Source organism: Lissotriton vulgaris, chromosome 6 (assembly GCF_964263255.1).
Source record: "Lissotriton vulgaris chromosome 6, aLisVul1.2, whole genome shotgun sequence".
Lineage (NCBI taxonomy): Eukaryota > Metazoa > Chordata > Amphibia > Caudata > Salamandridae > Lissotriton > Lissotriton vulgaris.
This window is the reverse complement of record NC_141694.1, coordinates 1095484275-1095507075: the sequence shown is the minus strand read 5'-3', so window position 1 is coordinate 1095507075 and position 22801 is coordinate 1095484275. Positions and strand designations below refer to the sequence as shown.

Genomic DNA, 22801 nt, shown 5'->3' with positions numbered 1-22801 from the left:
TTGAAAACTTGTAGTGATGAGATATAGCAGAGTCACAGGCTATAGAAGAATTGCTTTAGAGGAATAATTTGCAGTGGAAATTTTCTTAGTGAAGTAGAATACATGCACACATTCTGACACCGATATCACTGGACTCAATGTTATATAAGGCATATTACTCAGTTTAACAACATTGCAATTGATAACCATGTCTCTGCATGGTACTTGCATATTTTTCTGCACCTCATTACCACATGCATGCATTCATAACCAGTCAATTAGCATTTTTAGACTGTACCTCACACAGAAAAGTGTTTTTTTGTCACTACTAAATGATTACTCTGTAAAAATTATCACTCTGTGTATCGTTTAATTATTGTTACAATACTAACATTCAAAGAACATTTGACAAAGATTAAATTAAAGCACAAGTTACTACTTGTGTAACGATATATCTGTAAGAGACATTAGTTAGTGATAGATTCCTTACCTTAGAATATCCCCAGGCGTCAGACTGGATCCGGAAACTTTTGCGTAGCAATACCCCTGCGCGCTGGTAGGCGTCGTCTGCGGCTCCGCGTCCGTCGTCGGCGTCGTGAGCGCCGGGATGACGTCGTCGGAGTACTTAGACGGCGCCCATGCGCGCTGACGTCAGTTCTGATAACACAGCTTTTCCGCGCCAGATACGCAGAGCCATGATAGAACTAACACTGGTGCCATGAAACTAGGGCCCTGAAAGGGGATGACCTTAACCCTAGATATCGGTTCGCAGAACGGGGAGGATGGGTGGGTCGGTAAGGAATCTATCACTAACTAATGTCTCTTACAGATATATCGTTACACAAGTAGTAACTTGTGCATCTGAAAGAGACACGTTAGTGATAGATTCCTTACCTTAGAATAGATACCCCAGCAATACCAACCCCGGTGGTGGGTCTGCGAACCAATATCACACCAGAAAGTCCTGGAGGACGGAACGGCCAAAGAAGCCATCCCTCCGGACTTGACTGTCCAGGCAGTAGTGTCTTGCGAACGTGTGCAGCAAGGCCCACGTGGCTGCCTGACAGATGTCCTGCAGGGGGACACCGCGGCCCAGGGCAGTTGTCGTTGCCGTGGCCCGAGTGGAGTGAGCCCGCAATCCAGCCGGGGGCTCCTTCCTCGCCATGGAGTAACATGCTTGAATACACAAGATGATCCACCTAGAGATGGTCCTCTTGTGCACAGCCTTTCCCTTCTTCGCGCCCACGTAACCAACGAAGAGTTGGTCATCCACCCGGAATTGGCGTGTGCGATCTAGGTAGTAGGAGAGCGCACGTTTTGGATCCAGACGGTGGAGCCTCTCCTCCTCTTTCGAGGGGTGCGGATGCGGAAAGAAGGTGGGCAAAGTGATGGACTGCCCGATGTGGAAGGCCGTGACAACCTTGGGCAGAAAGGAAGGTCGTGTACGTAACACCACCTTATCAGGATGAACAGACAGGAAAGGTGGAGAAGAAGAAAGAGCCTGGAGCTCACTCACCCTCCTGGCAGAGGTGATGGCAACCAGGAAGGCCGTCTTTAGAGTAAGGAGACGAAGAGGGCAGTTATGAAGCGGCTCAAAGGGAGCACACATCAGATAGGTGAGAACCAGATTCAAGTCCCACTGGGGCATCACAAAGGGAACAGGAGGGAACATGTGCGTGATGCCCTTCAGAAATCTACTCACAATAGGGGACTTGAATAAAGAAGGCTGATCTGGTAGCCTCAAGAAGGCTGATAGAACAGAAAGGTACCCTTTAAGAGTGCCCAGAGCAGAGCCCTGCTGGGCAAGGGAAAGAAGAAAGAGCAGCACTTCCGAAAGGGGTGCAGAGAGAGGATCCTCAGCCTTTGCTGTGCACCATGCCACAAATCTGTTCCACCGGCAGGCGTATACCGACTTTGTGGAGGGACGCCTGGCTGCCAGAATGATATCACAGACTTCGGGAGGCAAGTCAAATGGCCTCAACTGCCGCCGCTCAATCTCCAAGCTTGTAGGTGGAGACTGGACAGGTTCGGGTGCAGGACCGTCCCCTGCTGCTGCGACAGAAGGTCCTCCCGAAGAGGCAGACGAATCGGGGGATCGACTGACATGCTGAGTAGCTCGGGATACCAGTATCTTCGTGCCCAGTCCGGAGCCACAAGGACGACCTGGGCCCGGTCGCGCCTGATCTTCTTCAGCACTCTGGGCAGAAGTGGTATAGGCGGAAAGGCGTACAACAGACCGCAGCTCCACTCGCGACGAAAAGCGTCTCCGAGCGAGTGCCGCCTTGGAAACTCCAACGCGCAGAACTGCTGACATTGCGCGTTCTCTTCTGTGGCGAATAGATCTAACCAAGGCTCTCCCCACTGTCGAAAGAGACCTTGCGCCACGTCCGAGTTCAGACGCCATTCGTGATCCATCATGCACCGGCGGCTGAGTTCGTCCGCCCTGGCATTCAGAGAGCCTGCCAGGTGTTGAACCACCAGGGTCACGCCCTGATGTTCCAGCCACTGCCAGAGGCGCAGAGCCTCCTGGCAGAGGGTCCACGACCCCACACCGCCCTGTTTGTTGCAGTACCACATGGCGGTGGTGTTGTCGGTGAACACTTGCACTACGCTCCCCTTGACAGAGGGGAGGAATGCCTTCAGTGCAAGACGAATCGCCCGCAGCTCCAGAAGGTTGATGTGGAGCCGGGACTCCGCCGGAGACCAGAGGCCTCTGATCTCCGCCTCTCCCATGTGGCCTCCCCAGCCCTGGAGGGACGCGTCCGTCACAACTACGCGCTCCGGCTGAGGTAGGGAGAGGGGTCTGCCACTGACCCAGTCGCGGTCCGTGAGCCACCACTGCAGTTGCTTCGCAGTGCCCTCCGAGATCAGGACATGATCGGACAGGTTGCCCTGATGCTGGGCCCACTGAAACTTCAGGTCCCACTGCAGAGCCCGCATCCGCCACCTGGCGTGACCCACCAGAAGGATGCAGGAGGCCATCAGCCCCAGAAGCCGCAGCGTCAACCTGACCGAGACCCGGGATAACGGCCTGAAGACAGGAATCAGAGCCTGAATATCCCGAACCCGCTGTTCGGGTGGGTAAACCCGAAACTGCGCCGAGTCGAGAACCGCTCCGATGAAGAGGAGCTTTTGAGAGGGACACAGGTGTGACTTCGGCACATTGATGGAGAACCCCAGCAAGTGCAGGAGGTCGGCCGTAGTCTGGAGGTGGCTGACGACTGACTGGGGCGAGCCCGCCTTCAACAACCAGTCGTCGAGGTAGGGGAAGACTGATATCCCCTGCCTGCGCAGATGGGCTGCGACCACCACCATCACCTTCGTGAACACCCGTGGGGCGCTGGCAAGGCCGAAGGGGAGCACGGTAAACTGAAAGTGCTCTTGGCCTACCATGAACCGTAGGTAACGCCGGTGGGCCGGCAGGACGGGGATGTGGAAATAGGCGTCCTGCAAGTCCAACGCTACCATCCAGTCTCCCGGGTCCAGGGCAGCCAGGACCTGAGCCAAAGTGAGCATCTTGAACTTCTCCGTCCGGAGGAAGCCGTTGACGTTCCGCAGATCCAAGATAGGGCGTAGGCCCCCTTTGCCCTTCTTGGGTACCAGAAAGTAGTGGGAGTAACAACCACGTCCTACTTCTGGCCCAGGAACGCGCTCGATGGCCCTCTTGGCCAAGAGGGCCGAAACCTCCTCTTGCAGAAGTTGCAAGTGATCCCCCGACACACGGTGGTATTGAGGTGGCATGGATGGAGGGGAAGACTCGAAGGGGAGGGAGAAACCCCTTCGGACAATTTGCAGCACCCACCTGTCCGAAGTGACTGTATGCCAGTGGGAGAGGTGATGGCGAACCCTGCCTCCCACAGGCGTCACATGGGCCTGAAAACTCGGACTAGGAAGGTTTTGAGGCGGGGGCTGCTGAGGGAGGTGTGGACTGGCCTCGCCGCTGGCCCCGACCACCGCCACGGCGGTTCCCACGGCCGCCACCGCGTTGCTGAACATTCTGCGGCGCGTGGCTGACGGTCCGTGGTGGGGCGCCCCTTCCGTGGCCACGAAAGGAGCGAAAGGCACCCGATTGCTGGCGTGGGGCCGTAAGGCCCAAGGACTTGGCCGTGGCCCTGGAGTCCTTGAAACGTTCCAGCGCATGGTCTGCCTTGTCGCCGAAGAGGTGACGGCCATCAAACGGCATGTCCAGGAGGGTGGCCTGGACATCGGCCGAGAAGTTGGCGGACCTCAACCAGGCGTGGCGTCGAACCGCCACCGTCGTTGCCATCGCCCTGCCCAGTGAGTCCGTGGTATCCAGCCCACACCGGATAGAAAAGCGTGCCGCATCTCGGCCGTCCGCAAGGGTTTGGCTGAGTTTAGCCCTGACCTCCTCAGGGCATTGTGGCAGCACCTCCGCAACCGTGTCCCACAGAGTGTGGGTGTAGCGGCCCAAGAGACAGTTGGTGTTCACAGACCGTAGCCCTAGGCTCACAGACGAGAAGACCTTCTTCCCGAACTGCTCATATCTCTTGGATTCCCTGTCGGGCGGGGCCGACGGGAATGCGGTTTGGGAGTTAGAGGCCTGGATGACCAGGCTCTCGGGGGTGGGATGGGTGGACAAAAAGCATGGGCGGTAGCGTCTGGCCACGTTCCTGTCCACAGGGGGGCCTGTGGCGGGCTTGGACCAAGTGCCCAGCAAAACGTCACACAAGGCCTCATTGAACGGCAGGAGGGGCTCCGCGGAGCCGGACTGCTGTTTGAGGACCTCAGTGAGGAGATTAGTCCTCACGGCCGCGACGGGGAGCTGAAGGTTTAAGGCCTTAGCTGCCTTCGTCAACACTACGCTGTAAGCAGAACCCGCCTCCGAAGCCACAGTCGGGGGCGACGTAAATCCAGTGTCTGGCGAGGTGTCAATACCACTGGCCTCCCCAAGCTCATATGTCCAGTCCTGATGCGACTGGCAATCACGTGCCAGAGGGTCCTCGGACCCCTCCCATTGCTCCTCGTCACCTGGCTCCTGGAGACCAGGATTAACAGCCAGGGCCTCCTCGTGGAGATAGAAGTCTCCAAAGGCCGACGGAATCGGCGCCCAGCGGCGCCCCTCCGACTCCTGAGTAGGACCGTAGGAAACATTGGGGTCGGCAACCACATCGGCTGCCGGGGACGACACCTGAAGGGACGGCGCCAGCGAGGTCGTAAGGTCGACCGGCGAGGTCCCGGATCCGGAGCCGGATCCAGCGAGGTCGCGCGGCGCCGGGACCGAAGTCGCCAGCGGCGCCGGGCCCGAAGCACCCGACGTCGTCGGGGCCGAAGCGCCCGACCCGGAAGGACCTCCAGACGGAGCCGATCGGCCCGAAGGCGCCACGGGAACCGACTGAGGAGGGAGGGCCCTCATGGCCATGAGGTACCTCTCGACCTCCTCCTGCGACGCGCCGTGCCCAGGGACCCGAAGGTGTGGGGCAGGCGGCGACGCTTGCGACTCCCGCGGAGCCGCGTGGGCGGTGTCGCCCGAGTCCCCGGCCGCATCGAGCGAGCGTCGGGGCGGGTCGGAGGACCGATGGTGTCGTTCCGACCTCTCATGCCTCTTACCTGAGGACTTGGAACCAGACGATCGGTGTCCACTTCCGGAACGTCGATGACTCGGACCTCGCGACCTGTCCCTCGACCTCCCGTGGCACCGGGACCGGGACCTGGAGCGGCGCGGGGCCGAGTGCCTCAGCTCGAGACGCTTGCGGGACCGCTCCCGCCTAGCCTTCGACGTCAGGGCCCGGCAGTCGACGCAGGTTCGATCGTCGTGGTCGAGGCCTAAGCACTTCAGGCACCGGCGATGGGGGTCCGTGACCGACATGAGTCGGCCGCACTTCGAACAAGGCTTGAACCCGGGCATCCCTGGCACCGATAGTCGAGACAGTCGACTAAGAGAGATCAAAAAGGATCAAAAACTTTTCAGTCAAAAAGTGACTGGGGGTAGAGCTTCTTCCGGATCTGCGCTAGCTGGCGCGGAAAAAAGAAGAACTGACGTCAGCGCGCATGGGCGCCGTCTAAGTACTCCGACGACGTCATCCCAGCGCTCACGACGCCGACGACGGACGCGGAGCCGCAGACGACGCCTACCAGCGGGCAGGGGTATTGCTACGCAAAAGTTTCCGGATCCAGTCTGACGCCTGGGGATATTCTAAGGTAAGGAATCTATCACTAACGTGTCTCTTTCAGATAAAACACATATGTGGGTTGGTAGCCATCAAATGTTGATTAAAGGTTATTTTTATTAAAGACTATGCATTTCAAGCAGATCAGTATGCTACTTACAATAGGTTCGCCTTCATCGGGATCCATGCAGACAGCAGCACCAGGTGGACAGTTAACACCTTGTATAGAGTTCAGAGGCCGGCAGATGTTAATATAGAAGTCTGGAGAAGTATCATGCGAGGAATCGGCGTAGGCCTCATAATACCCACTGCGATGTATCAAAAGGCTCAAGTCAATAAGAGATGTGCCATTCTGCACGGAGCATTTAACCTGCAAATAAAAACCGAAACCATCACCACTGCTGTGATTCAGATGATTCATGAGATATGAAAAGGAAAAAGGCACAGGAATGGAGAGTGGGACATTAGGACTAAGGAGAATGGAGGGAATGAAAGTGAGCATCAAATAAAGAATACAAAAGTAACTTAAGGGAGAATGAATAGAATATAGATTCATTGTATGCAGCTTACATCTCTAAATCATGCTTGTTTGAGCAGATAACAAATTATCCTTGGTAGGAGTGGAAGAAGCACAATTTGATGGAATGCATTTTCAATATAAATACTTACTTTTTAATGCATGGGGTCCCAGAGTCCAGAAGAAGGTGGTTACTCTCTTCAACAAATGTGATTTTTACTCCATTTGAAACAGTATATTGCATAATGATTCATTTACACAACTCTTCATTTCCTTCAAATAACCTCCACCTTGAAGTCCTTCGCCATATCTTCACCAAACAAACCTACCCCAGAGCATATCCTACTTCTAATTACTTGATTTATGGTTCTGTGAATGCCTGTGCACAGGCCACACAGCACAACTTGAGGACTGCTACCATCACCCACAGCCGGTAGCCCCTATCCGTATTACTAGAAACCCAGGACTCAAATCACGCTCACACTTGCATGCCGTCCCAAAATCTGGTTGGGGACTTGCACTCCTAAACATTGAGTCAGCTACCCTACACTCTCCTCCATGAACGCAATCATCTCAGAAAATAACTTTAATTATACTTCATACACGAGAAAAGAGTAACACCAGGAAGCAACTGTTCACTCCTACATTTGTAAAAATTAACCTATGTATCTAGATGCAAAACAGAACTAACTCCCAAAGGAGAAGGTATTGGTTCCATCCACAGGCTTCATTGGTCTACCAATGCCACTAGACTCCAGCTCACGATCAAGATCTTCATATCTGGTATCCTTCTCAAATTTCCTTGTCTCATGTAAAAGCTGACCAAATGATGGCACAAGGTGTAGGACTTCTTGTTAGACCTACTACACACCCACACTGACTCCTACCTCACAACAGAGGAGCACCACACTCACCCACTGTGTCAGACTGCCCACCCCGTGTTAAGAGCTACTGGCATAAATCCATCCTCTCCAAAAAGTCATCCTAGTTGTCACCACCATGTTATGAGCATGCCACTCCTCCATCCTCTTCTCTATTACATTCCCAAAGAATCCTTAAAATATAATAAGCAAATACCACAAAACTCTGTTCTGATCAAAGACCAAACCCTGACAGGATTTAAAGATCGGCCTTCTGACATTTAGAGTAGCCTATTTTATGCTGATATCCTCATCAAAGCCAAAGCCAAAATAGTTATGTAGTAGAGTCCCATGAGAGGCTCCCACAAGGAAGAATCTTAGTACTGCAAAGGAGGATGGAGGCAGGTTACTATGTCCGTAGAATCAAAAAATACAACTAAGAGAAGATGGATCACTAATATTAACTTGACCTATAGTAAGTGTGAATGTGAGAGACTTAGTGAGTGTATATATATATATGTATGTGAGCAAGGACTAGTGTAGTCCGAAACGCGTAATTTTTGAGGGAAAAAATCAACATCAAGCCATACCTTCTAGCGGTTCGTGTCTCTCTATTCGCCGGATGGAAGTTGAACATATATATATATATATATATATATATATAACAATCCTGAATTACCAACGTCACGGCGATACACAGGTATTGACCACAACGTGGGTTTTTCCAAAGTGCAGTGCTTTATTGCAGAACTTCTCAGCATCAATAAAATGTGTCAGCAAGTGCCCAGCATGATGCGTTTAGACGGAGTTACCATGGTCTTGATCACATGTGTGTGCGTGTGACATACATATATATTCACTGTGAATTTTTAGGTTTTTTTTTTTAACGTGAAGTTATTTTTAAAATCCCATGCGTTTATGAAACCGCCACCGCACCCGGCCTTAGGCGCGGCAGGGAGTTGGCCACATGCAGCGAACTCCCTGCCGCACTCAGTCTGGCCTGCCAACCACCCCCAAAGGCAGCCAACTCGGGAGGGGGGGCACAAAGCCCCCTCTCCCGAGCTGATTGCAGCCCAGGGGCCCCAATTCCAGGGGCCCACCACATTTTGTTAGAGGAGGGGTTTACATGGCCCCCCACCCAGTCCACATTTGGCCCCTGAAACTCTATCCCCCCAGGGCACGGTTGTTAAAGCAAGGGGGAGAGGGGATGCGCAGCCCCCACTTCCCCCAAGGCCCGACCTATAAAGGGTGGGTGTTCAGGAGCCCACCCAGGGCACACCCAGCATCTTAATTGGGGTTTGCAGGGGGGAGCCCGAATACCCCAATTCTGTCCATCATTTGTTTTTTTTGCATTTGTTGACCCGAGTGTGACGCATATGCCCAGACATGCATCCCGGGCTCACTATGCCAATTAGTTTAAAGCTAAAGAGATACAGGTGATGGATGAAACGCAGAGCAAATCAAAGATTCACCCGCAGTCAAGTGATCCATCCATCCCCATGCCACCCCAGTTTGGACACAGCCAAATGCAAATCAGTCTTGACCCTGTTCCTCATGGGTATCAGTCCAGCCCGAACTGCAAACCAGGTCCTCCATGGACCTAAAACAAGCATCCTGGGAGCCCTTTTCAGATCTGGCCGCTGGACTTTCACCTCGTCCTTAGAGCTATGAGGCAGAGCAAAGAATACCAGAAGAGTGAAGTTCTAACAGACAAGAAAGGGAGTCACAACCTACCGAAAGAAGGAGGCTTAAGTCCACAGAACCAGCTAGTCTGAGAAGAAAGTGTTGTAAGCCAGTTGACAGACCGGGCCGGTCTCTTGCTCACTCATCTCGCTGATGTAATGGCAACATGAACAATTGTCTTCAGATGAAGTAGCTAAAGAGAACAACTCAAAGGGTGCACACATGAGAAATGTAAGAGAAAAATGCCGATATAAATTGGGGCAAAACAAATAGAACAATTGGGAACATATATTGTAACCATTTAAGGCACTGCATCACAATACGTGACTTGAATAATCAGTGCTGGCCCGGCAACCATAAAAAGGGTGAAAGAGCAGACGGCGACAAAGGAAGGGCTTGTTGGGCTATGGACATTACAAACAACAAACTTTCAGACATCTTGGCATGGAGTGGGTCAATCTGTTTAGGAGCGCACCTGGCCTCAAACTCATCCCAATTGCAGGTGTATAAGGATTTGGTTGAGGGATGTCTGGCTGTCAAGAGGACGTCCACAACTTTAGGAGAAAGGTCAAAGTCACTCAACTGTTGCAACTCAATCTCCAAGCATGGAGATGTAGAGTGCATAGGTTTGGGTACAGTACCCTGCCCTTCTACTGCGAAAGAAGATACTTTAGAGGATCTCCTGTTGCAGTAGTTCAAGATATATTCCCCATGCCCAATCCAGGGCCACTAGGATGACTTGGACTGCGCCAACCCTGATCTTCTTCAGAACTCGGGCTGGAGAGGTATAGATAGGAAGGCATACAGGGGAATAGAAATGTGCCTCTGAACGAGGGACACACAGGAAACTTCAATGTGAAAAAGTGCTGATATATTCCCAAGGGTGGAAAAAAGATTGAGCCAGAGATCCCACCACTCACTGAAGAGACCCCACGCTCCAGATGCAACAGTCATTTGTGATCCACAAGGCATCAATAGCTAGTTCGTCCACTCTAGCGTTCAGGAAACCCATCAGGTGGTGCATCACCAGAAAAATTACTTGGTGGTCTACTAACGTCCAGAGACCAAAAGGCTCCTGGAACAGGGATGACCCCATACTGCTTGTTGCAGTATCACATGGTGGTGGTGTCTGTGAGAACCTCCTCCAGTTTCCCTTTGACGGATGGTAAGAAGGCTGTCAACCCCAAGCGATGACTCGCAGCTCCTGAAGGTTGACATGGAGCCAAGTCTCTGCTGAAGACCATGTGCTACAAAAACACGGGTTAACCCAAGAAGTCACTGGGACCTGGGCGGACTATTGATACAGACAAAGCGGTCCCAGATAGACACACAATTAACTCAATCAAGACAACAAATATGTGCATACAAAAATAACTTATAACAGCATTGTTTTTAATCACAACGTGTATCATACAAAATTCATTCATAAAAATAAATATGCAGTAAATCACATATAATGCCCCTGAAGGAAAAGGAAGGGTAGTGCTGGGATAGTGAAAGTATAGATACTAAAATATGGGTCACTAAGACCAAGATACACCAGAAATAATGATAGGTTAGCACAATGAACCAATTAATTTATCAATTGGTTTAAGCAATCGTGCCTCAAATAAAATCACAAATGATGAATCAAAAAAAAGAGGCTGAACATAAAAAGAAGTGTCGACGTTTCGACCCAGAATCGGTGCAGGCGTGGTATAAACCTTGCTAGAGGGTCTTCATCAGGACAGGGGTTGTGGAAGATGGGGCAATGGATCTTAAATAGATACTACAATATAGTGGGTATGACTCAACAGTGGTAGAACTCTGAAGATGCAGTAGTGAAGTTACGTTCTTTTAATAGAAAATGCTGTCAATAATAGGGGATTCACACGTGGCTGTATTGGAAGGTGACTTCTTGGTGCTGCCGAACTATGGATAGCAAAGATGCGGCAGAAAACAGGGGGTTCGGCTGTGGTTTTAATCAGGAGCTTCAGTAGTTGAAGGCTGATTCGAAAGTGATGGCGTTCAACGTCAGCTGCAAAAAGGAGAGATGCAGTAGAAAAATGGGCGGGGAGTTGAGGTTCAGCTACGATTTAGATTGAAATACATGGGCATGGATTGCCGCTAAATAAAGTGTTCTACACAGCGCTGAATCTAGCAGACGCTGAAATTTCACGGAACGCGGGGAAAAAATATCCGTTTGTTGCTTCCGTGATTTTTAAACCGCAATGGTCGAAAGACAGGATCGTGTGGCAGGGATAGTCGTGAGTTAGGCAAGATATCCTAAACGGCGCTGCTCAACGCTAGGCTCGGACCACTAAACTGTTGCAACTCAATCTCCAAGCATGGAGATGTAGAGTGCATAGGTTTGGGTACAGTACCCTGCCCTTCTACTGCGAAAGAAGATCCTTTAGAGGATCTCCTGTTGCAGTAGTTCAAGATATATTCTCCATGCCCAATCCAGGGCCACTAGGATGACTTGGACTGCGCCAACCCTGATCTTCTTCAGAACTCAGGCTGGAGAGGTATAGATGGGAAGGCATACAGGGGAATAGAAATGTGCCTCTGAACGAGGGACACACAGGAAACTTCAATGTGAAAAAGTGCTGATATATTCCCAAGGGTGGAAAAAAGATTGAGCCAGAGTTCCCACCACTCACTGAAGAGACCCCAAGCTCCAGATGCAACAGTCATTTGTGATCCACAAGGCGTCAATGGCTAGTTCGTGCACTCTAGCATTCAGGAAACCCATCAGGTGGTGCATCACCAGAAAAATTCCTTGGTGGTCTACTAACGTCCAGAGACCAAAAGGCTCCTGGAACAGGGATGACCCCATACTGCTTTTTTTTTGTCCTCATTAGCCAAAAAGTCGATCCAACTATGCTCTTATCCTCACAGACTCGAGGACCGACCCCCCCCCCCCCCCGTAGCACCAAGAAGCCCAATGCTGAGCTCCAGGTACCTAGAGAGTCAGCCCCGATGTCACCAACAGAGCTTGGACGGACATACTCCCTTCGGACCAGTTCGGCCAGTTGTCCAGTAGCTGTACGATACCACCCTTTTGGACAGAGAGATTTTAGGCCTAATCATCGGACCCGGGAAAAAAAAAAAAACCTGGGTTTTGGCTAATTATCCCTCTTCCATTTGATCAAGAGGTCCCAAAATTTAAGAGATCGAGGGATGCATGTTCTCGATAGATCTAACTTTGAAGTTGCATATAATGAAGACAGCCACTCTGCATGTGTTGGGGGATTTATGTTAACCCAATTTTTACAGATTTCTCTTCTAGCCAGTAAGATGGCATAGAACAAAAAATCTCTCTCTACTCCCTTGATGTTGTGATTTAATCCGAAAATGATTAAAGACCATGAGCACAGGATAGTTACTCCAAGAATAGATTTGAGTGTTGTTCTGACTTTGGGCCAAAAGGTGGCAATGTTCGGACACTCACAAAACATATGAAGGTCTGAGGCTGCTGGTAAAGAGCATTTACAACAGCACTTCCCTATTTGAAATTTCGACAGCCTTTTAGGAGAGTAATACGCTCTGTGAAGTGTGAAGAAATGGTTGTGCCTCAGCCATGCTGGCTTGATGATTTTGTAGAGGAGGGTAAAAGATTCCTCCCAAATTACCTCCATATCTGGTTCTCCCTCCGCACCCCAGAGTTTTTCCGGGAGGTTAAAGTCTCGTTCTCCATCCTCTATAATATGCCAATAGAAGAGTGCAACTTCCTTTTTTCCCCCCGGTCTTTCAACTAGGATATTTTCTAAGGTACTCCCCACTCCCATCATTCCTTTCTTCTTAATTTGAGTCCGAATCCAGCTTCCTATTTGTAGATATACTATCCAAGAGAGTGGTGATATTACTTTAAGCTTGAAGATATCCCAGTCAATGATTGATCTTTCCGTCAGCAGATCACCCCACTTTGTGATCCCTGCATCCAGCAGGACTCTTTTGGCCGTGTTGGCTTCTTGTGATGCTAGTCCAGGTAAGTCCCAAATTGGGGCATGTTCAGATAAGTGTCCTATACCGGCCTTAGATTTTATTTGAGACCACTCTTTTATACTACTCAATAGTGTCTTTAACCTGATTTTTTTGAAAAACTTCTGGTGGCCGAACTTGAAGAGAAAGCCATTTACTGGAAGGTCCGAACCCAATAGCATTGCCTTGTACATGAGCCCATTTGCATTTCCCAGGGGAGCTCTACGCCGGTACCACCGCCAAGCTCCAGAAGAGACTCCAGCGGATCCAGAACGCCTCAGCCAGACTCATCCTCGACATCCCACGTACCAGCCACATCTCCGGACAGCTGAGAGACCTTCACTGGCTCCCCGTCAACAAAAGAATCACCTTCCGCCTCCTCACCCACGCACACAAAGCCCTACACGACCAAGGCCCGAGCTACCTCAACAGCCGGATCAACTTCTACGCTCCCAAACGCCACCTCCGATCAGCCAACCACGCCCTCGCCACTGTCCCCCGCATCCGAAGAGCGACTTCAGGAGGAAGGTCCTTCTCCTACCTGGCCGCCAAGACCTGGAACTCCCTCCCGTCCGACCTGCGCCTGACCCAAGACCACCTCTCCTTCCGGAAGAAGCTGAAGACCTGGCTGTTCGAGCAGTAGCGGCCGCCCCCCCCCCCCCCCAGCGCCTTGAGACCCTACGGGTATGTAGCGCGCTCTATAAGTGTCATTGATTGAAGTAACATCCTAGAGTGGGTCAGATGAAATGCCCAGGCGTAATATTCCAGGTCTGGCAATGCAAGCCCCCCTTTTTCTCTTCTCCTTCTCAATTTTTTTCCAAGCTAATCTGCTGGATTTATATCCCCAAATAAATGAATTAATATTTTGCTGACATTTTGCAAGCTGCTTGGTATCAAAAACTAGCGGAATAGAATTAAAAATAAAAGTACATTTCGGGAGAATACTCATTTTTATCAGACTAGTTCTCCCATAGATGTTAAGCGGAAGAAAGGACCAGGCTTTCATCAAAATTTGGGATTCTCAGGAGATACGGGCTAAGTTGTTTTGAGACAAGTGTTCTAGATCTTTAGTTATTATAATTCCCAGGTACCTCATTGAGGATTTTACCGGGAGTTGAAGATTGTGAATATTCCAGGCCATAATTTCGGTTTTCCCTGCGTTAATTTCGTATCCCGAGAATTTTCCAAAGTTTTCCGCTTTCTTTATAATTATGGGGAATGCCAATGTAGGATCAGTTGTATAAATGAGTATATCATCGGCATAGAGGCCAATCTTCTTTTCCCAACCCGAAAAAGTAAAATGTGGAATGTTGGTATCCTCCCTAATAGACTGTGCAAACGGTTCTACATATAAATTAAAAAGAAGGAGGGATAAGGGGCAGCCCTGCCTTGTTCCTCGACTGATTTTAAATGGAGTTGTTCGTGTACCATTTATTAGTAGGGATGCTCTAGGGTTGTTATATAATAAGCCTATGGTCTTACAAAATTTGGGTCCCAGATGGAATTTATTCATTATTGAATTTAAGTATGCCCAATTGACCCTATCGAACGCTTTGGTGGCGTCGAGGGTCATAATGGCCAGGGGTAGGCCGAAAGTTGAGGCGATGTCCGTGGCACCCACCAAATCATAGGTTAGATCAGCCAATTGCCGGCCTCTGAAAAACTCCTTTTGATCAGAGTGGATGATCGACCCAATCTCGCTTCCCAATCTCGCAGCCAGAATTAAAGTAAAAATCTTGTAGTCATTATTGAGAAGCGAGATTGGGCGATATGAACCACATTCAGCTGGGTCCTTGCCTGTTTTTAATATTAAAGCTATATTGGCTTCCCCCCAGGAGCTTGGTGGTGCTTGCCCTCTAATCATTATGTCGTTAAAAAGGTTTGTAAGGACTGAAGTAAGCGTAGAATTAAGTACCCTATATAATTCCCCGGGGAGACCATCTGGTCCCGCGGCTTTGCCCTGTGATAATTGCTTGATGGTGTTAGAGACTTCCAATTCCGTTATCTCTTTATCTAAATTTTCAATTTGGGAACTCTCCAATTCCGGGAGAGTTATGTTATTCAGCCATTTGTTCCTTTCATCTACATTAACGTTCAGTTCCTCTGTGTATATATTCTGGAAGAACTCACTAAAGGCTTCCCCTATGGCCGTGTTTGTTGACCTACTATTGGCTTCTCCAGCGACCCTCACTTCTTTAATGAAATTTCTAGATTGATCAGCTTTAATTTTCCAGGCCAGCAGTTTTCCTGCAGATTCGCCATATTCGAAGTGAGCAAGTTTGCTTGCCTGCCATCTTTTATTTACCCTCTCCTGCAGTAGTGTGTCTAACTTGGCTTTTAATTCTGTTTTCTCCTCTTGATTGTCTGAGGGGAACTGATCTAATGATTCTAAATGAGTTAATTCTTGCTCAATATGTCGTATTCCCTCTTCATATTTCTTCCTCCTGTAAGAGGCCCTCCCCCTGTAATGCAGCCCCTAGGGAAGGCCTTCCAAGCCTCCCATACTATGGCCAAAGAGGTAGAGCCTAAATTTTGCTCTAAAAAAGAGACTGTTTCCTGCATCAGATAATCTTTCTCCTCTTCCTCCAGTAAAATTGTTCGGTCAAAAGACCAAGAAGGGTGGGTAGATTTCTGATCTAATTTTACAGTGAAAAAGATAGCAGAATGATCTGACAAGTGTAGAGGGAGGTATGTTTTACTTTTAACCTGATCTTTAATGGAACGGCTAAATAGAGCATAGTCAATTTGTGATTTATGTCTGTATTTATAGTTGTGGTAGGAGACTCCCAGGGCATTGCCAGCCCTTTGTCTCCATAGATCTATTAGGCCAAGATTCGACATACACCTGAGCAGTGTATCCCTCATATTACTATGGACGACCGCTCTAGAGGTAGGAGATTTATCTAGCTTTGGATCTAGGACAAGATTGAAATCTCCCACCCATATTATGGGATCAGAACAGGTAATCAAATGGTTCTGCAGGATGTTTAAATAAGAAGGGTCGCCCTGGTTAGGTCCATAGTAGCTGATTATAGTAACATCCTTAGAATGTAATTGAGCATTAACTATCAGCCATCTACTACTCGTATCTGTTTCCCAACTCGTAATCTGGGCCCTTACAGCTGTTTTAAAAATGATGGCTGTGCCACGAATACTAGTGTTGTGGTCCGTAGTTATAAATTTATCAACCCATTTGAGCTTTTTAAGTATATCTGTGATCTCCTGTTTATTCAAATGTGTTTCCTGGATCGCAATGATCTGCGCGGGTGAATCTCGTAGGTATTGTAAAATTCTATTTCTTCTAGCCCTAACACGCAGACCATTTACGTTCCAGGATAGAAATTTAGTGTCCGACATTTATATTTAACAGAGTTTCCCGACCCTCGCCTCTAATACTTTTTTTGCAAAAATGCCTGTTATTAATTATATCTCTTGCTATTTTGACCAAACAGCCGCTTTGGAACACTGATGGATCTATATTCTTCATGATTTTAAAATTCGGTTTATGAGGACTTTTATATTTTGCCTTTCCCTTCCCTCCCCTCCCTCCCCTTGAACCCCCCCCCCCCTACTTACTCTGGCTTGATGTATTGCCAGGTTGTCGTCTCTGACGTTTTCCTGCTCCATGCCCGAATATCTATCTTATTGGTCACTATGCTTAAGATATAGGCAGTGGTGGTTCATAAAGCCCTATTTTGAGTCCTTTATATAATAGTTGTCTTATAGCATATTATTGCTATTGAAGATACTCAGGTGGCCAAGGATGGATTTGGGCAATAGTGTAGGAATTGAAAGGTAGGTCTCGACATGCCTTGTACCTCAGGAAATATGCTAAGGGTTTAAGATCTGTAGTGAGATTCCCCAGTTGCTAAACTTATGTTTATCTATCACACACTACTGTTTAGTTTTCCCGTATCATAATATCGAAGTTATATGACATCACCCAAGTGTACATACTTTGGTGTATTCCTCCTTTTTTTTTCCCCACTCTTGTCTTTCCCCCTTTTTTTTCCAGTTTTCCCTTCTTCCCTACTTTCTTCCTTCCTTCCTCTTTTTTTTTCCCCATCTCCCCATTATGAGTTTTGTTCTTTTCCTTTTTCTTGTTTTTCTTATTCTATTTCTATTTTATTTTCCCACCTTTTTTTTTTCCTGCACTTTTTCCCTCCCTTTTTTTTCTTCTTTTTTTCCCCTCATCTTATCCTTTTCTCCTTTTCTATTTTTTTATTTTTTTTATTTTTTCCCTTTCCTTTCTTAACTCATTTAACAGATTGCTCTATTATTATTTCTTTTTTTTTTCTTTTAACAGTTTTATTTTTTTTACGAAGATTTTTTCACACATGATCCGGAGGATTTGCGTGTTCGCTGATAGTGACAAGTAACTCATCAGCTTCAAAGGGAGACTTGACATTGTACATTTTATTATTGTACATTACCCTTAGGAAGGCAGGGAATCTCATTTGGACAGTAGCTCCTAGACTTCTGAATTTTTCCATCCGTAGGCCTAATTCCCACTGCCTATCCAGTGTAGTTTTGGACAGGTCCGATCTCACTTCGAAAGAGAAAGCTAAAGTTTTCAAAGTCTTGGCTTTCAACGCTGAAGTCAAAATCCTCTCTTTCAGAGAATATGTTAGGAAATTCACCAGGATCTTCCTTGGTTTATCTCGACCCGGTTTAAGGCGGAACGGATCCCGGTGTACCCTCTGAATAGGTTTCTATCTCGGACAGAGGTTCGTCCATATTTAGAGAGTCTTTTAATATTGTTGCGACAAAGTTCTTTAAGTCCCCCCCTTCTTTTCCCTCCGGTATTTTTAGGAGCCTTAAGTTATTTCTTTTAGAGAAATTTTCTAGGGACTCAACCCTCTCTTTAACTGTATTGCCATCTCTTCTTAATGTCTGAATCTTTCCTTCGGCAGCCTCCAGTTTTGCCTTGAGTTCTTCAACACAATTCTCTAGGCCCCCGGTTCTTAGTGAGAGACCATCTACCTTGGCATCTAAATTGTCACACATGGTACGGATCTCTGATTGAGTGAGTCTGGACTCCTCAAAACATCTCTTTGATTCCTCAAATCCATTTCTAATCTCATTCCTCATACTTAGAAGTATGGCTTGAATGGTATCATCGCTGCCATTATCTTCATTATCTTCGCAACCCCCACTGCATTGTTCCAAGTCTTTTGTATTACTTCCCGCTGCTGCTGCCGTGAGGACTTGCTGATCCAGAGGAGAAGTTGCATCAGCAACTCGATCTACTGGATCCCCCATCTCAATACCTCTTAGTTTTCCTTCCTTCTCTCCCAGATTACAGAGTATAGCTGTAGGAGGTATAGAAGTAGTTATAGGTCCAGCCTCTTCCACTGATGGGGGTGCAGTTTGTGTACAAGGAGGTTTTTGGGCCTCTTGATTTATGTTTAAGACCTGGGGGAGGACCTTAAAATAAGACTTCAGTGAGGGTGTGATTCGGGAAATTTTACTAGCTTTTGTTTTAGGACCCCCTTTACTCAGACAAGCTTTATGCGGTAGCTCCTTCGGAGCGGTATACCGTAACTGATGTTGCTTACCCCTTTTCGATATCCTTAGAACAGGGGGTTGTAATGTATCAAGTACGGCCTCGTGCTCAGATTCCGGCTCTGACTCTGTGAGGGGCTGCTCCCCTGGGCTTCTTTCTGTTACTTGCGTCTGACCTGTATCCTTGGGACCTGTAGGGGCAACTGTTTTTTTTTTTTTGGGGTTCAAATCTGCTTTATTGAGAAAAAAAGGCATAGTAAAATACACAGCTTGGATCGCCTACAACCCGGAGGCCGGCAGCGAAAGAGGAAATGCAATACACAGCCTGTTTGTCGGCATCCCGGGGGCCCGACGGCATATTATAAATTGAAACAGCGTAACCTCTGTGTCCTATGACGTAGGCCAAGCTAGGATGAGCAGCAGTCGAACAGGCTTTTTTGAGCGAGAGAAGGCTCTCACTGCCGTTTTGTAGATTGCATAACAGGAACCAAGAAACTTCCCAACCAGGTTACAACTAAGAGGTGGTGTATGACTGCTTAGTGGAAATGTGTGTCAATGGTGTATTTTGGTGGTCTCAGCAGGAGGCGTGGTGTGGGTAGTGATGTGTCCAGTGCTAATTCTCAAGGGCCGTTGGTGTCCGTGGGGTGTCAGTCTTAGAAGCCATGGGGCACGAAGGACACAGCTCGCCAGAGGAGGCGATCTCGCGTCGTGGTGGCGATAGGGACGTGTAGGCACGGATAGGGGAGAGAGGGCATTCCCGCCCAGGTAGGGCAGCTCACTCTATGGGGAATCTACGGGGGCAGTGACCTATGTCCAAGGAGGGGAGGCCGCGAAGCCGTCCCGAGAGCACAGGACATGTATGGGAAGAATGTCAGTGGCGCTGGGGAGTGGCAGGCACGTCATCCGACTGCACATCGTCCTTTGAGCGTTTTAGCAAGTAGTGTACCAGTGGATCCCAAACGTCCCTGGGTCGGCACGAAAGAGGCAGCAGTTCAGCAAAGGTGGTATGCTGGTCCTGGCAGTATGTTAAGTCAGTCAGCCAGTCCTTGAACTTGGGCGCTCTGCCCCTGCTCCAACGGCAAGCAACACGCCACTTGGCCAGAAGCAACGCCATGTCAATGAATTTTCTGTATTCTCTGGGCAACTGCTTGGTGTATCCGAGGACGGCTACCAGTGGGTCTGCAGGAATTTCCTCGTCTACCATCTCCACAACGGCTTCGATGACCTGTCGCCAGTAGTCGGCAATCTGGGGGCAGGACCACGCCAGGTGAAGAAAATCAGCATGTTCTGCACGACAACGCTCACAGCGATCATTATCGGCCAGCCCAAATCTATGCTTCCGGACCGGGGTGTAATATATTCTCTGAAGAAATTTGTAATGTATAATTTTTAATCTGCAACTGGCAGAAATGCGGGAGGTTAACGCACAGCAGTGTTTCTACTGGTCGTCCGAAAGCTCCAGTCCAAGCTCCGCAGACCAGTGCAGACGGGCAGCAGAGGCTTGCAATGGGGCAGCACTTCGGATTTGGCGGTAGAGCCCAGAGACCAAATGGGTCCCATCTTGTGACCCTAGAAGGAAGTGTAGTGGCGGCAGGGTCGCTGGCTCATCAGGGTAATCGGGTAGGATGTCCCGCATCCCGGCTCGCAGCCGAACATAGTAAAATAGTTCAAGGGGTGTATGTTTGTGCGTTCTGAAGAAAAGGTCAGCCGATTTAAAATGACCGTCTTGGAACAGATCTCCCCAGCGGGTGATAAGAAGCTTGTCACATAGCCGCTGGAACCCCAGCTCCGACAACAAGGAAAGCCGCGGGTGATAGGTAAGTGGTAGCCTGGGGGAGTAGAGCAGTATGCACAATAATCGCCGAGCGATGTGGCGCCATGCATCCAATGTGCAGGATACCGAGGTATCTGCAGTGTCGATGGAAGTCTTGGGACAGTGTAGCAGGCCATTCAGCGGGAGCGGGTGTACTATCCAGTCTTCCACCGCTATATGTGGCATGAAGGGAGTGGGAGCCATCCAGTGATAGGCAAAATGCGCCTGTGCACTCAAATAGTATGTTAAAAAATCGGGGACATCGAACCCTCCCTGGTCATAGGGAAGGGTCAGCGTTGACCACTTTAATCGGGGAGATTTGCCACCCCAAAAGAGTCTGCGCAGTTCTGTGTGGAGTGTCTTGAAGAAGAAGGCACCAGGGTAATAGGGGATATTTAGGAAAAGGTACAGGAAGCGGGGCAGTATCACCATTTTTATGAGGGAGGCCCTTCCAGCCATGGAGAGTGGCAACGTGATCCACCTATCGACGGAGGCAGTCAATTTGGTCATGGCTATTCCATAGTTAGATCGGAGTGTCTCATCCTTGTCCCGAGCAATACGGATCCCCAAATAGCGAAGATCATCTCGGCACCATACCAGTGGATAATCAAGGGGGAAGTCGTGCATGCGTCTGTAAGAGGAAAGAATTGCGATTTGGACCAATTGATGTGAACACCAGACAGCCCCCCGTAAAGGACGAATTCACGAAGCAGGGGATTGAGGTGTAGGGACGGATATTTAACGTACAGCGTGATGTCATCTGCATAGAGGGACACATCGATTTGCCGCTGCAGGCATTGTACCGCTCCTGCTCGGTGTAATTGACGCAGGCGACAGGCCAGAGGCTCGACCGCAATGGCAAATAGTAGAGGCGAGAGCGGACATCCCTGACGGGTGCCTCTTGTAAGGTTGATGGGTTGTGACAGTTTTCCATTTATTAGTACTCTTGCCGTAGGGACCGTGTATAGGAGGCGCACCCAGGCCAAGAACAGTTTAGGGAACCCCATACTGGCTAAGACCGAGAAGAGGTAGGGCCATTCGACAGAGTCGAACGCCTTGGTGGCGTCTAGGAACACCGCCGCCACTGGGACGTCAGGGTGGACCGTACGGAGCAGGGAGAAAAGGGTGCGGAGATTATGGGACGTGGATCTGCCCGCCACAAATCTAGATTGGTCGGGTAGGACAATTCTGGTCATGAGCAGCGAGAGACGTGTAGCTAGAATCTTGGCTAGGATCTTGACGTCGCAGTTTAGAAGGGAAAGTGGACGGTAGGAGTCACAGGAGGTGGGCTCCTTATCCGGCTTCAGGAGGGAGGTGATAACTACCTCGCGCATAGAGCAGGGTAGTCTCCCATCAGTTAGGGATTCGGTAAAGACTTTGCTAAGCACGGGCGCCATTATATCGATATAGGCTTTGTAAAATTTGGCCGGAATGCCATCAAGCCCCGGAGCCTTACCGTTTTTGAGGGACATGATGGCCTCACGAACCTCGTCCAGCTCGAAAGGCGCTGCTAGGAACTCCCTTATCTCCGTCGCTAAGCCAGCAAAGTGCTACGTCGTTTAGATATTCGGCATATGGTGCGTCCGCCTCTGCTGTGGATGTGTATAATGTCGAGTAGTTTGCTGTGAAAGCAGTGAGTATCGCATCTGAGTCTCTAATGGTGGCACCAGTCGCATCGGTAAGTTCTAATATAGTGTTGTGTTCTCGTGGTACACGTGTGAGTGCAGCTAGTACTTTTCCAGGCCTGTCCCCCTCACAATATCTCCGGGCCACCCAGTGTTTGCCCCGGTATTTCGCTTCCCTGGCAGCCTCTTCCTCGTATTTGGACAATGTCTCCCTAAAGGTTACCTGTAGGCGTGGGTCAGTATCCGCCGCCATTTGTAGCTCTAGGTCCCGCAGCTCCCCCTCCAGTGTGGTGATGGTACGCAAGATATCTCGTAGTACCCCGTGGCTTTTGGAAATGCAGAACCCCCTGATAGTGACCTTGAAAGCCTCCCATATGTGCTCAACCGACTCGACCGAGCCCTTGTTCCTAGGAAAGAAATCTCTGATCTCCTCTCCCAACTCAGTGCGGAAGAGATCGTCAAGGAGCACATCGGGGCCTAACCTCCACTGTGGTCTCGGACTGTCCCACCCAGGGGCCTGGAACTGCAACCTAACAGGGCTGTGGTCTGAGTAGGTTCTGGGCAAGTGGTCAACTCCTAATAGTCCCCTGGTAATATCTCGGGTGACCAGAAAGTAATCTAAGCGCGCCCATGTCCCTGTGTGAGATGTGAAATGTGTGCCCTCTCGTCCTATGGGATGTAGGTGTCTCCAGGCATCGAACAGTCCACCCTCCTCTACCACGCCCTCC

General features: G+C 49.3%; 1 protein-coding gene across 1 annotated transcript in view; it reads right to left on the bottom strand.

Annotated features, from left to right (window-relative positions):
* Positions 1–22801, bottom strand: part of IGF2R (insulin like growth factor 2 receptor) — a 1757136-nt gene that overhangs the window by 538869 nt on the left and 1195466 nt on the right. The window contains exon 35 of the mRNA XM_086927157.1: positions 6268–6477. Coding sequence (XP_086783283.1) covers positions 6268–6477 — 210 coding nt within the window. The remainder of the gene's footprint in view (positions 1–6267; positions 6478–22801) is intronic.